Source organism: Lactuca sativa, chromosome 9, assembly GCF_002870075.4.
Source record: "Lactuca sativa cultivar Salinas chromosome 9, Lsat_Salinas_v11, whole genome shotgun sequence".
NCBI classification, from domain to species: Eukaryota; Viridiplantae; Streptophyta; class Magnoliopsida; order Asterales; family Asteraceae; genus Lactuca; species Lactuca sativa.
The window spans coordinates 12,836,249-12,852,299 of record NC_056631.2 but is presented as its reverse complement, the minus strand read 5'-3'; the positions used below and the strand labels follow the sequence as shown (position 1 = coordinate 12,852,299).

Here is a 16,051-nt window from a genome sequence, read left to right as displayed (position 1 = left end):
GAGTTTTTTCATTGGATTGGAGTAGATCTCTAAGTAAGTTAAAGGTAGGTTCTATACTATTCTTCAAGCTTTTACGAAAGGATTTGGGTCTTGCAATTAGTATCTTGACAATATCAGAATCTGAAAGTCCTACAGAACGTAAGAACTCAAATTTGGGAAAAAGGTTTGTTTGGGGATTACATGTGAGAGCCCTAGGAAACTTTCGCACTAAATGAGATATTTGGGTTTCCGTGAAGCCTTGATTCTTGAAAAATGCTATCACAGAGTCTGCTCGATCTGGGGTTTGGATGTTTAAGCATTTGGAAGCTGAAATCGCCTTGTCTGGAGGGAATCCGCATGAGTTTATTAGGTAGGAAACTGTGAATGAGTTATATGATGCTGCTTGTGACGAATATGATGTGCGAGGAAATAATCTATGAAATCGCCTTCTCTCTCTCTCTCTCTTTATTGTTCTTGTCAAAAATTGAAGAATGGAATAGGTGTTGGGGTTATTTTTTGATAGGAATCGATAGGAGGAAATGGGTGTTTATTATAAGACAGAGAGGGAGGTGGAATAGTGGTAGGGTGTGACGGTGCAAGGTGGTTTTGGGGTTGTAGCAACCACCGATTGCTGCTGTGAATTTGATGGGAAACCATATGCTCTTGGTTGGGAATGAATAAAGGGAATAATATAGGCAGTCATCGATGGAAGGAAACGGGGAATTCGGGCTTTCCGACGATGTAGGGATGAGAGAGAGAGAGAGAGAGAGAGAGAGAGAGAGAGAGAGAGAGAGAGAGAGAGAGAGAGATTAATTGATAAGAGACTTGATGAGGTGGCATTTTTTTTAACTTTAAACCTGCTGATTAGGAAGGGGTTCACCGGGTGACCCCTTCATTTTTTTAAAAGGACTTTGTAAACCCTAAAAAATGAATTCGTACCCTTTAAAGGCAAAAAAAAAGTGACGAGGGACCATTTAAACAAATATACGAAACATTGTTGGGCTACAGTGACAATAACCCTATTCAGGTAATACATCCAACATATCTGTAGTACATTTAAAGAAATTTGCCTACCTTGTCATAATCATTTTTCCTTTTGGTATTTCTTCTTTAATGTGTAGATCTAGCAATTATGATGAAGAAAAAAAGAAGTCTACTTCAGAGAAAAATTGTTATGAACTCATACCCTCTTAAATAAGATCAACAAGAAACTCACAGGTAACAAATATCTAACAGAGAAAACCAATGTAAATAACTCAGAAATGTCACAGTGTATTTTCAAAAACAAAGAAACCCTTATTCATTAGAAATTCGAAAGTTGTAGTTCTCGCCTAAAATGGTTTCCGAATACACAAAAGATGCCCTGTTCAATAATTTTTTATTAACGATTTAACCCTAAAACATCAAAAAGGTAAGTCTTAACTCCATTAAAGTTCAACACTAGAACATTAAAAAATGGAAGTGTTGTTTCTATTATGGTGGAGATATACCTAGTGCTTAGATGAATTCTGGTGACGATGCTTCTTTTCTCCCGATGGTCTCTTGGACAGGGTCATCGTTCTTCATCTCTCTCCATGACAAAGTTTGTATTTTTGGATTAAAGTGAGAGAAATAGAGAAATAGTGTACCTATGTTGTGGTCTCTTTGATCGTGAAGAGGGAGAAAGATATCCAAAATTTTGAGAATTGGAAAAGCGCCAAAATTTTGAGAATTGCAAAGTCGCCCAAATTAATTTTGTGAACCAGAATTGGCGTGAAAATAAAAAAGAATTTTTGCAGAGAAAGGGACTTGAACCCAGGACATTTAGGAAAAAAAGTGTACTAAGAGTAGCATTAAACCAACTCCACCATTCAACTTTTGATATTTTTCCTGAACTATAACAATAATATAATCATTTTTTGTGGGTGTACATTAATAAAAAAAAATCAAAATTTTTTACATTGCGTCCGGAAAAAGCAGGTGTTGCCGGTGCCACTACGGGCACCATAGTAAATCCGTCCCTGTGTATTTGCTTATGGAGGAAGTGTCATTATCATTTTCTGTTTTCGATTTTAAAATTCAATTATTTTTTTTATTTTAAAACAAAGATCATTTTTTGTAATTTTATTTAGTGTTATACCATTTCATCATAACTCTTATGGTTATCCACTTGTCATGTCGAGTTGGAATTAGGCATTGAGGTGGCACACCGGGTACTGAAGTCATTTTATTATTAGTTTTTATTTTTATTTGATTTTAACACTTATTTTTTTTTTTTTTTTTTTCAAATTGAATATGACTTATCAACTTCAAATTTTTTTGATAATTTTTGTTTAATTTGTCATTATTTGTACGTAGTTAATCATATTGGTATATTTAGACTAAACAACCTTTGATTGATCTTGATATCACTAAATGCTATAAATGGTAATCACTTTGGTATACACCCGATGATATTATGAAATGTATTTTGTAGGTTGGTTTTGATCAAATATGTAGATATTCATTGACAAAATGCTAGAAATGGTTATGTAGTTTTCTATTTTTATTACATTAAGTGTGTTTGGGGTTCAAGACAATATGGAAATAACCTAATCCGCAAACTCCCATGTACACATCTTGAGTAGTAACAACCATAACCATGAATAAGAAGATACGATAGTTTTTATGAAAGCTTTCAAGGGTTCCCAATGGCATATACACAACGACCATCTCTTCTCCTTCATTACAATAACCCAAAAACGATGCTAAATTACATTGCCTCAGCCTAATAAGCGATTCAACTTCGGTCTAAATTTCGGAAGCTCCTTGACACAAATTAACATGTAACTGCTTCATGGCGGCAATGACATCGGTTGACCTTCTCAAACCCACCACGACCAATGACTAGTGACTTTTGTATCGTTTGCCTCTTTTGAAATCTAAAAATATAATATATTTATAATTTATAATTTCAACAAGAATATCAATGTTATGAATATTATGGAACAGAAATGGGACTTATCACCGACGCATGTCGATTTTCCGATACATCATCGGAAAGGCTGGAATGTTGCTATCAGATTTATGGCAAAAGGTGCCTCGGTTTGTGTTATATTTCTTTTCTTCAGATGCTATGATCTTTTCAATTTCTATCCCTTTTTTAGCGGCATTTGGTAGTTGGTCAAGTGCTTTTGAAGAAACATTTGTGGAAAATGAGATGTGAGATGTTTTTATCAGATTTTTTTTCCTAGAGTTGAAGTGCTTGCAAAGTATTTAATAAAATGTGTCAATGAAATTCTAGCGATGGTTATTGGTTAGATACAGATATAAGTCGTTTAATTATCATCAAATCATGAGGGATATATCCTTGTATATTTATATATGTATAAATAATACAAACAACTATTGTGAACAAGCCTTTTGGAGACTTTGAATGTAAGATACCTTCAAACGACAATTAAAACTTCTCTTCTAATCAAACCTTAGACACCTCAACCATCAGTTGGTAGGCTTACCCATACACACACACACACACTTACTCACACATCCCCTTCAAAACCCCCCATTATTCTTCCCCATCTCATTCACACACACATTCTTTGTTTCTTTCTTGGGTACTGCCATGGCTGCCCTCTTTACAGGCTCCCATGGCCACCATGACCTTCCAGATCCCGATACACACTCCAACATATGCCGTGTGTGCGGAGACGAGATTGGCCAACTGTTTGTTGCTTGTCGCGAATGCAGGTTCCCAGTGTGTCGCCCTTGTTACATTTATGAGCGAAGTGAAGGGAACCAATGTTGCCCTCAATGCAACCTTCGCTATAAACGTCACAAAGGTATGTAGTGTTTCTAGTTTTTTAGCGACGGATGGATTCCGTTGCAAAATATGTTGTCTGATTGTCTATTAGTGTTGGTAATAAATGTGTGGAGTTGTGTTGTTAATAGGTTGTCCACGGGTCGTTGGAGATGATGAAGAAAGTGATGATGGAGATGATTTTGATGAGGAGTTTCAGACCAAGGATCATCAGGAAACCCGAGATCATAATCGTGTTGATAAATCATCGGTAATTTAACTTAGTGTTGTTAACATGTAACTATGACTATCAACAAGTAGCAAAAATGATATTTATAAGTTAGAACCCTTTCGGATAGCTAAAAAGCATGATAGCAGATGAAGCTCTCTTCATGTTTACGCAGAATCCCGTGATTATAAATCAAAAAGTGTTGTATTTTATTATCAATATGCCAAATGAAACGATTGAAGGAAAACATGTTTAAGTGTTGTATTTTTATCAATGGTAAAATGTTCATAAAAGAAGTTGAATTTTTATCTTTTTGTGACATTTTACAGGAAAATGGCGACTCTCATCCTCCGAAACAATACAATACCAACGGCTTTGCTTTCTCCTCTGCCGGAAGCGGTAAAATAATTTTGTATATGATAATCAGTTATCTATATGATATTTTGAGAACTTAATTAATAAAATTCATGCAACCAACTTACATATTTTTATCAAATTGTATAAGATATTGGTGACAAATTGTGACATGACTAAATGCTTAAAATCTACTTCCTTATATAAATTGATATAAAAAAAATGTAAGTTTTGAACAAGTCATTTATCCTATTTCAATATACACATTTTGGGTCTTGTACTCAAATCACATGTCCTAAAAACTTCATTTGGTGAATGTTTCACTAGTTCTATGCAATGACTGTTTGATATGTGTGTAGTTGCCGGAAAGGATCTTGATCGTGATCGAGATGATGAATGGAAAGATCGAGTAGAGAAATGGAAAACCCGGCAAGAAAAGAGAGGCCTAGTAACAAAAGCTGACGATGGTAACGATCCCGGTGAAGAAGATGACTATCTGTAAGTGTAACCAGTGGATTTGAATCCATGTTTTTTGGACATTTTTCTCTATTAAGTCGTTCTTTCTGCATTAAGTCTAAAAAACCCATATATAGCTTACAAGATTAAGTGTATGCAGTATGGCTGAAGCTCGACAACCCTTATGGCGAAAAGTCCCGATCTCATCGAGCTTAATCAATCCATACCGTATAGTCATCATCTTACGTCTGGTGATTCTCATCTTTTTCTTCCGTTTCCGAATCATGACACCTGCATATGATGCTTACCCTCTATGGCTCATCTCAGTCATATGTGAAATCTGGTTTGCTTTATCATGGATACTCGATCAGTTCCCAAAATGGTTCCCAATCAACCGTGAAACCTACCTGGATCGCCTCTCGTTGAGGTTTGAGCGCGAGGGTGAACCCAGTGGGCTCTTGCCGGTTGATTTCTTTGTGAGTTCGGTTGACCCGCTTAAGGAACCACCCATCATCACTGCAAATACGGTTCTATCGATATTGTCAGTTGATTATCCAACTGAGAAAGTGAGTTGTTATGTATCGGATGATGGTGCTTCTATGTTGCTTTTTGATACGTTATCGGAGACCGCAGAGTTTGCCAGAAGATGGGTCCCGTTTGCCAAAAAGTATAGCATTGAGCCTAGGGCGCCGGAGTTTTATTTCTCAGAGAAGATTGATTACTTGAAGGATAAAGTGCAGCCTACCTTCGTTAAGGATCGTAGAGCCATGAAAGTATGAAATAGTCGTCCATCTAAATTTCTCCAAAATCACAAACGAGAATTTGACTGTTTTTTTTTTTAATATGCGCAGAGAGAATACGAGGAGTTTAAGGTGCGAATCAATGCACTTGTCGCAAAAGCTCTGAAAAAACCAGAAGAAGGCTGGGTGATGCAAGACGGGACGCCATGGCCTGGGAATGATAGTCGTGATCATCCCGGGATGATTCAGGTATCATGAACCCTCTTATATCTAATGTTTGAACTCGATTTTCTCGTTTAATTTCTATCTGAAATTGTGTTTGACGGACGATTCACAGGTTTATCTCGGAAGCGGAGGTGCGCTTGATGTAGAAGGGAAAGAGTTGCCGAAATTAGTTTATGTTTCCCGTGAAAAGCGACCTGGTTATAATCATCACAAGAAGGCTGGAGCCATGAATGCCCTCGTAAGTATAAAGTTTCGTAGTTGAAGTTTATAAAAAGTACAAAAAGTTAACTGTTTGATCTCGAGAAAGTGATCAATCTGAGGGATTAGGGCTTCGTGTTGGCACGACTGATTTTGCTTTTTCTGGTTATCAGATTCGAGTTTCTGCCGTGCTTACAAATGCGCCGTTCATGCTGAATCTGGATTGTGATCACTACATCAACAACAGCAAAGCTGTAAGGGAAGCAATGTGCTTCTTAATGGATCCACAGCTCGGTAAGAAGCTCTGTTACGTTCAATTCCCGCAACGATTCGACGGAATTGATCGCCACGATCGATACGCCAATCGCAACGTCGTCTTCTTCGATGTAAGTTTCAATAACCATCAAAGTAACATTACAGTCCAGCAACGGCGAACCATATTAATGTTGAAACTCCACAGATCAACATGAGAGGACTTGACGGAATACAAGGCCCGGTGTATGTCGGCACAGGATGTGTATTCAACCGCCAGGCATTATACGGGTACGACCCTCCGGTATCGGAAAAGCGACAGAAGATGACCTGCGATTGCTGGCCTTCGTGGTGCTGCTGCTGTTGCGGTGGTTCGAGGAAGAAGTCAAAGGATAAATCATCAAAAAAGAAAGGGCTGAAAGCTTTATTTGGGTTGGGAAAACTTCGTGGCAAGAAGAAGTATTCTAAGAAATCGTTGGCACCCGTTTATGATCTTGAGGGTATCGAAGAAGGGCTTGAGGGTTACGACGAGTTGGAAAAATCGTCGTTAATGTCACAGAAGAATTTCGAGAAACGATTTGGGCAATCTCCAGTTTTCATCACTACAACTCTAATGGAAACCGGAGGAATTCCTGAAGGAACTAACAGCAATTCTTTGATCAAAGAAGCCATTCATGTCATAAGCTGTGGATATGAAGAGAAGACGGAATGGGGCAAAGAGGTAAAAAAAATCGTTGAAAACCATGTACCCTAATCGAATTTTGTATTTAGGTTTGATGTTGTTACCTTTCTTGTGAGCAGATCGGATGGATTTACGGATCGGTGACGGAAGATATCTTAACGGGATTCAAGATGCATTGTAGAGGATGGAAATCGGTGTACTGTATGCCGAAGAGGCCGGCGTTCAAGGGGTCTGCGCCGATCAATTTGTCTGATCGTTTGCACCAGGTGCTCCGGTGGGCTCTTGGTTCGGTTGAGATCTTCCTGAGCCGGCATTGCCCGCTCTGGTACGCATGGGCAGGGAAGCTGAAAACACTGGAGAGGCTTGCTTACATCAACACCATCGTTTACCCTTTCACTTCCATCCCGTTGCTTGCATATTGTACGCTTCCTGCCGTCTGTCTTCTCACCGGAAAGTTCATCATCCCCACGGTAAACTCTTGATAAACAAGTGAATCCTGACCGAGGGTATTTTTGTCTTTTAACATCCAAATAACAAAAAATAAATAAATTCAATCCTCTTTTCTCTTTTCTTGTGCAAAACAAGGGGTGAACTGATATTGTCTTTATGAACAACAAAACTTACCGTTTTAACCCTTTCATCATTGTTAATTTTCGTATTATAACATCCGAATTACTCGAATTTACTGTTTTAACCCTATAGCTTATTCTTGACCGGGGTGGTGGTTTGGTCTTTTAACTAATTTCCGAGTTTTTTTAATCCTTTTGCAGCTCAACAATCTTGCAAGTGTATGGTTTCTTGCCCTTTTTCTTTCGATCATAGTGACGGGTGTACTCGAACTCCGGTGGAGTCATGTTAGCATCCAAGATTGGTGGAGGAATGAACAGTTTTGGGTGATCGGTGGTGTCTCTGCACATCTTTTCGCAGTTTTCCAAGGCCTCCTCAAGGTTCTTGGTGGAGTTGATACCAATTTTACAGTCACATCAAAATCAGCCGATGATGCTGAGTTTGGGGAGTTGTACTTATTCAAATGGACAACACTTCTGATACCACCAACGACTCTAATCATCATGAACATGGTCGGAGTCGTGGCTGGAGTATCAGATGCAATCAACAACGGGTATGGATCATGGGGCCCGTTGTTTGGTAAACTGTTTTTCTCGTTTTGGGTCATTGTCCATCTATATCCTTTCCTAAAGGGTTTGATGGGCAGGCAAAACCGGACTCCAACCATTGTCGTTTTATGGTCGATTCTTCTGGCTTCAATCTTCTCGTTGGTTTGGGTTCGGATCGACCCGTTTTTGCCCAAACAAACGGGTCCAATTCTTAAACAATGTGGAGTGGAATGCTAGACCAACCATGGTTACAAGTTTGGTGGAGTTTTTTGAGCAAATATTATGTAAATTTTGCAAACATTTGGATACATGAAACACAACGTCTATTTGAATTTGAGTATACATTTATATTGAATATAAATATGTTTTGTTTTTTTTTTTTTTTTGAAAACTCTGTAGCTTGTTTATTAATGGATGTTTAGGATTGCTACCTGTACTTTTCTATAAAAAATGTTTATTAGATTATTGGGTGTTTAAACAAGGTTTAAGAAAATGTTTTTTTTATTAGCTTATTTGGTACCAAAATGTAATAATAATATTTTTTACAAAGAAAATATTATCTTACATTTTATTGACTTAAAAGAAAATTACCATAGAGTAAAAAGTATTTAGGTTTCCACTTTTGATGAAAAGTTTTGCATAATATAGAGGGAGGGGGTAACTTATCAAAAACTTTGTATTTAAGTGGATAAGTCATCTTGATATTATATTATCCAAACATTTCAAATAGTTTATTAGTGATGACAAAACCGTAATGCGTCAATAAATATTTCAAATTAGAAGTGAGCATTTAGCTGTCCCCAACCGTCCTAGGTTGGTGTCGACCGGAGGGTCTTTTTTCGGGTAAATATCAGAACGGTTCAGTTTTTTCGATCTGGAAGAGAGTATTAAACACTTTCAAAATTTACCCATTTTCTAATTGCGGTGCTTTTTATATGTCATGCATGTCATTATGACAAAATGGCATAGCATATTTATTTAGATACTCTTTGCAAATACAAGCAATACAATTATACAAACACATATCTATACAAAGCACTTCCAAACAATCACACACACACGTTTAATCATAAGTATACTTAAACAAGGGTAAATAAATAATTGCTTAATTAAAAATACCAATGACAGAATTTAGACTCTGACATATTTATCCTTAATGTTTGGGTTGTGGATGAAAAAATTCCTTTTTCCACATCTCTTGCGACTTCTCCTCCCAACTCACCACCCTTTTCTTCCCATTTCCCGCCAAACACATTCGGGCAATTAGAGGAACAATTCCAGTGTATGCCAACAGCATAGATGACTTAGCATTGGCATCGGCTCTTGTGTTTTCCTGCAACCCACTTTTGTATTTAACAACCACTTGTTTTGGGTGGTTTAACATGATTTCTCGTCTCAGTGTTAGAAGAAACAAATCTCAAATTAGGATCTGTATATATTAACAAGGGATTAGAGGGAAAGGAATGTTAGTTAAACCACTCCATCAGATTAATTTAATCAGAAAAAAACAGTGGGTTTGGTGCATAACAAAATAATCATACAAACAAACTAAGCACTAGGCCACAAGCTACCTCGCATTTCTACTTTATTTTAAAACTAGGTTAATATTCGTGGACACCACCGTCCAGAAAGAAAAACAATATTGAGAATATTATAACATATATAAGGATTATGGTATAGGCATATCCCCATTAATCCCTTATACGACACATGTTGCAAAACAATTCTTCAATACATTCTATATGTATTGAACTATAATATTTTTAGTGATAAATTACAAATCAAAAACTCTTCCAAGAAAATTGGAAATCATCTTCAAAGGGCATACCTTAAAGATAATTGTATTTGACATCATGTTCTATAATCTTATATATATATATATATATATATATATATATATATATATATATATATATATATATATATATATGCAAAGCAATTATTCAAAGAAAATTGGAAATCATCTTCAAAAAGGCATACCTAAAAGATAGTTGTATTTGAAATCGTGTTCTATAATACTATATACAAACGATTCCAATCCTTTAACCTGGAAATGAAAACCCAAATCATTTTATTGTCAATCTCATAAAAACATGAATCGTTCTTGATAATAATAAATATCATGCATACATTTTCTACATATTATTGTTTTTCAACACTTTAGCTTTCACTTTCATGTCTAAACTATGAGAGTTATCATCTATTTGCTTGATCTATAGCTTTTAGTTATCGGCCTAAAAAGATAGAGAAATAAAAAGCAAACAAAAACTATGAGGGTACCATTCAGTTCAAAAAAAAAAATTATTAACATAACCGACAACAAAATTACCATCTTTTTTGTATTATAAAATTAGGTGTGAGTCCCATGTATTACATGGGTGTATTTAAAACAATTAAATATGTATAAACATTTGAGAAATTTGAATTTATTAGAAAAATGACAAAATATTGAATTACTAAAATTAAAGTGTTTTTTTTTCTCTTTTAAATTTAAACAAATCATTTAGATAAAATAATCAAAGCAAATTAATGAGATTTTATTATGAAAATTTGAAATTATAAGGAAAGTCCATTAATGAAATTGATATACATTTATTATTAAATTTAAATACCATATGAAATTTAATAAAATAGGAAAACCACAAAATTACATATGGAATAAAAATTAATTCAAAATAACCACAAAATGGCATATGGCAAAATGAATAAGAATGTGACAAGTGGCAAAAAATACCTTCATTTATTAGAGAAGACTTTCAAGCTTTTGAGTTGCATTTTGCCCCATTCCTCTCACTCTTTGCAAAATTAGGAGGCAAAGTAATTATGTTAGATTGTTAACATTGATACATATCTGGATGAGCATCTTGTAGATAACAAACAATAAACAATTTCCTTGTGTTGCAAGGACTGCCGAACAACCAGAAAAAAAGAAAAAGAAAACAGTGGCTAAAAGAGAACGAAGGACTTGATTCCAAAGGATTCACAAAAAACGTGGTTATTAAAAAAGCAAATTATTACAACTATATATACTAATTGAAATAGAAACCTATTCAAAATCTAAAACAATAAAATAAAACTTAAATATCTAGCTTTCCTAAAATGCCCGATGACTTAATATCTCATTAACCCAACACATCTAGATGTTTGTGTGCAAAGTGACCCTTAGGGTTTGCATTGTATTCCATAGTATAAATAATATAGAGTATGAGATAATTACATAAAGGACCCTTATCTATACAATATATATGATACCTACACTAAACATGAAAATAAATAATACAATTAACACTCCTCCTCAGTTTGAGCGGGAGGTTCCCTAATGCTTAAACTGTCCTGAAAGTCAAGAAATAATTGTGTAGGTAGTCCTTTAGTAAAGATATTTGCGAATTGATGTGCTGATGGAACATGCAAAACACGAACCTGACCAATGACAACGCGTTCCCTAACAAAGTGTAAGTCAATTTCCACATGTTTGGTTCTTTGGTGCTGAACTGGGTTAGAGGCTAAGTACATGACACTTACATTGTCACAAAACACAACTGTAGAACGAGACAGAGGGCAAGATAGTTCAAGAAGAAGATTATGGCAGTTTCAGCAACAACATTCGCTACCCCCCGATACTCAGCTTCGACACTAGACCGAGACACATGTTGACGTTTTGAAGACCATGAGACCAGATTATCACCAAGATAAACACATAACCCAGATGTAGACCGGCGTGTCAAAGGACAGCCAGCCCGGTCTGCATCAGAATAAGAAACCCAACGATCGACATGAGACGGATGAATGAACAGACCATGATGAAGAGTACCCTGAAGATAACGCAGAATACGTTTGAGGGCTAAGAAGTGCGGTTCTCGAGAATCATGCATAAAGAGACAGATCTGTTGAACCGCATATGCAATATCTGGACGAGTAAAGGTGAGATATTGTAAAGCCCCAGCAAGACTTCTGTATAAGGTCGGATCAGAAACTGGTTTCCCGGATAAAGAGAGTTTCGGTTTGGTGTCCGTGGGAGTACTACACGGATTACAGGAGGTCATGTCAGCGCGGGATAGGATCTCCTTAGCAAATGTCATCTGTGAAAGAAACAGACTATCTGTCGAGCGTGTAGCAGAAATTCTGAGAAAAAAGGACAGTAGACCGAGGTCTGTCATGGCAAAATCAGATGAGAGACGCGTAATGAATCTCGTGATGAGGGATGGGTTGGAAGCCGTGAGGATGATATCATCAACATAAAGAAGAAGATAGATAGTTTCCAAATCATGGTGAAATGTGAAAAGGGAACTGTCTGAGCGACTGCTGATAAATCCAAGAGAAGAGATGTATACTGCAAATCGTTGATACCACGCACGAGGAGCTTGTTTGAGGCCATATAGGGCCTTCCGAAGACGACATACGTGATCAGGGAAAGTAGGATGAACATATTCGAGAGGTTGTTTCATGTATAACTCTTCACTTAAGTCACCGTGAAGGAAGACATTTTTGACATCAAGTTGGTGAATAGGCTAGTGATAAGAGACAGCAATACTGAGAACAGTACGAACGGTGGCTGGTTTGACAACACGGCTAAAAGTGTCATCAAAATCTAGACCTAGTTGCTAATAGAATCCCTGAGCTACAAGGCGCCCTTTGTAGCGATCGAGATTACCGTGAGACAACCAACAATGTTGGCAGTAGGAGGGCGTAGAACAAGATCCCAGGTGTGATTTTCAGTTAGAGCTGACATTTCCACATCCATAGCGAGTTTCCAATTTGGATCACTCATAGCTTGAGCAGTGAATCTGGGAATAGGAGAGAAGTTAGAGGTAGCAGAGAGATTAAGGATAGTACGAGGTTTTAGAGAGCCTGTTTGCGATCAAGTGGTCATAGGGTGACTGGGCGGTGGTGGTGGTGGAGGAGGAGGAGGAGTAGGAGAGGAAGGTGGTGGCATAGATGCCACATGACCGACGGAGTGAGTAATCATGAATAATGGGAGAGTCGAGGGATGATCATCATCGAGAATGAAGTGGTTATAGTCAGACTCAGAAGGGGATGGATGAAAATCAAAATAAGGAAAGCGATCTTCATCGAATATGACGTGACGAGATATGATAATGCGTTGAGTGACGAGCTCTAGACACTTGTATCCCTTGTGATCCGGAGCGGGACCAAGATAAATACAAGCGGTAGACTGAGGAGAGAGTTTGTGAGGGGAAGTAGACGATATGTTAGGATAACACAGACATCCAAAGACATGAAGGTGGTCATACTTAGGGAAGAAACCAAAGAGGACCTCAAAGGGTGTCTTAAAAGATAGAGTGGTAGTGGGAAGTAGATTTAAGGTGTGAACAACGGTGAGAAGAGCTTCAGTCCAAAATGAAGATGCTAAGGAAGCTTGAAACAGAAGTGTACGTATAATATTATTGATGGAATGAATGGAGCGTTCAGCTTTGCCATTTTGTTAGGACGTGTATGGACAAGAGAAACGAATAGTAATGCCATTGGATTGAAGATATGTAATAAGTAAGTGGTTATTAAATTCTCGACCGTTATCACACTGAAAGGATTGAATATCGGTTTTAAATTGATTTTTAACATACATTCGAAAATTGCAAAAAATACAATATACTTCAAATTTTGCACGAAGAGGAAAAACCCATAAAAAATGAGAGAAGTCATCGAGGAACAATAGATAATATTTAAAACCATTCAAGCTAGTAATAGGAGATGTCCATAAATCCGAATGAATAAGTTCAAACACACGAGTAGTTTTAGATAAAGAGGAAGAAAAAGGTAACCGACAATGTTTTCCAAGTTGACAAGCAAGACAAATTGGAACTTTATTAGTGCTACTAGAATAAAATGATGAGACTGCAAAAACTTGAGTACAAAAGATCCGGGATGTCCTAAACGACGATGCCATGTGGGAAGAGAAACCGTGGTAAAAGTTGTAGCAGAAACCGTAGGAACAGAAGGAGTGCACGGGTACAAATCACCAGCACTATCACATCGTTGTAGGACGACATCTGTATTAAGATCCTTTACAGAAAAACCAAAATGGTCAAAAGAGACAGAAACCCAATTATGAGTAGTGAATTTACGCACAAACACTAATTTTTTTAATTATTTTATTGGACACAAGGACATTTTTAAGTAAGAATTTATCTTGAGAATAAGGAAGATATGTTTGGCCAATGTGAGAAACCAGAATAATAGCACCATTACCGACCATGATGGACTTAGAATTACACGGTGATATAGAAAACATGTTAACTTGGTTGAAGTTCATGTGTGAGCTTGCTCCCGTATCCATGTAATATTGATTATCCGGTGGCGGTTGGATGGACATTGCTTGAAAAATCAATGCTAAATCTGTGGGTTGTGTTGAAGAAGTCGAACCCGGACCTTGAGAAATATTATTATGTTGTTGGTAGGCTAAACCTTGGTTGTTGGGCCGAAATTGCATGGAAATGGGCTGCCCAAAAAGGGCAACATGTTGTTGGACCGATGGGTATGCAGTGCTGGGTTGTTGAGCAGAAAAATAGGTTGGCAACTGTGCTTGTTGGGCCATGTTAGCTTGCTCGTGTGCAGGAAAAGTGCCAACAACAGCATATGGAAATTGTGGTTGTCCATTTGAGGGCATCGCATATCCCCAAGGAGAGTTAGGACCACCATTTTGACCATAAAAAAAATATTGTTGCTGATGTGGAGATGTTTGACCAATAGTGCTTGGATGAGACCCCATTATACCTGCAAATTGAGAATTTTGTCTTGGAGAAGTGCCTGATTATTTGGTTAGCACTAGTAGAATTACTAGAATTTCCCCCTCTTTTAGAAGAAACCCGGTTATTATTACGATTTTTATTCCATTTATTTTTTGATTTTCCGAATTGTTGTGAAACGGAATAAAGAGCAGTTGTAGTGATGTTTGTCAGGTCTTGCATCATGTCGTGGTTGTCTTCACGATTTTCATGGAGTAGAAGCATATTTTTGGCTTCTAAAAAAGATGGGAACGGTTTAGTATTTGTGACAACGTCGATAATACTTTGGTAGGAGGGCGGTAGACCACGAAGAATTTTCATAACAAGCTCCACTTCAGATATATCTGAGTCAACATCATGTAGAGCATGAGCAAGGTGTTTGAGATTGTGGCAGTAGTCATGAATAGAGGATGCACCTTTTTTGGTGTTACGAAACTGTTCTTGTAGTTGCAACATCCAAGACATTTTATTATTGAGAAAGAATTCCTGGAGGTTATCCCATAAGTTCTTTGCAGTGCATTTATCAGTAGTAATAACCTGCAACACTTTGGGATCACAAGTCGAGTAGAACCATGATTTCACACGAGAACCAATTGAGTGTCGGTCTTCATCATCTTCACCTGTTGGTTTTGATTTTCCAGTAATGTGTCCAAGAACCTTGGCGCCTTGACAAATGTCTTTAAATGTACGACACCATAGTTTATATTTAGAACCATCAGAAGTTAATTTGAAACTAAACTGGTTATAGACATTTGTTACCGCGTATACCAACTGTTGAGCGGTAGGGGTTGTGGTAGAAGAATCGGCTGGAGTGGTACTCACTGTAAATCCGGAAAAGCAAAGACATAAGATGGAAGTAAAAACCTGTAAAAATAAACAGGAGACTTACTGTAAGAAGAGGAGTTGTAGTAGAACCACTTGTGCGACACCAACAAGGAAGAAAGTAGGCAGTGAAAAGGCAGGTAAGCGAGAACAGGTTCCAGAAGTAGGTGGTATCGATGGGGATTACTGGACAGAAATTGTAGTGGGACACATGTGTGTAACGACCCAAATTTTACGTCCAAAAAATTTTCTTTTTAAATCAATACTTAGAAAACGATTTTAATTAAAACACTGTCTGGTCCAATCATTTCATAACATACATCGTGTCTGAAAACCAAAACATGAAAACAATCAACTATCAGAGTACGAAATCCCAGAATGACTCATCGTGCGGAAAACGAGATGCGTGCATGATGTGCCGCTACCGCGCCAGCTCCTTCCCCCTTAAAGAAGAGGTACCTGAAAAACAAAACTGCAAACCATAAGCACGAAGCATAGT

The 16,051-nt window shown here is 37.3% G+C and overlaps 1 protein-coding gene across 1 annotated transcript; it reads left to right on the top strand.

The window, feature by feature from the left end:
* Positions 1–2,228: 2,228 nt before the first annotated feature.
* LOC111881311 (cellulose synthase A catalytic subunit 4 [UDP-forming]) lies at positions 2,229–8,365 on the top strand. Its single transcript, XM_023877722.3, has 11 exons — positions 2,229–3,779; positions 3,889–4,007; positions 4,295–4,364; positions 4,679–4,817; positions 4,936–5,548; positions 5,627–5,764; positions 5,853–5,978; positions 6,112–6,324; positions 6,399–6,911; positions 6,992–7,342; positions 7,643–8,365. The coding sequence occupies exons 1-11, from the start codon at positions 3,563–3,565 to the stop codon at positions 8,222–8,224; spliced, it is 3,081 nt and encodes a 1,026-aa protein (XP_023733490.1). The 5' UTR covers positions 2,229–3,562; the 3' UTR covers positions 8,225–8,365.
* The last annotated feature ends 7,686 nt before the right edge of the window (positions 8,366–16,051 follow it).

Coding starts and splice junctions, on each gene's coding strand:
- LOC111881311 (XM_023877722.3), top strand. CDS start 3,563: ATGGCTGCCCTCTTTACAGGCTCCCATGGCCACCATGACCTTCCAGAT. Junction 5,549..5,626: donor AGGATCGTAGAGCCATGAAA/GTATGAAATAGT, acceptor TAATATGCGCAG/AGAGAATACGAGGAGTTTAA. Junction 7,343..7,642: donor GAAAGTTCATCATCCCCACG/GTAAACTCTTGA, acceptor ATCCTTTTGCAG/CTCAACAATCTTGCAAGTGT.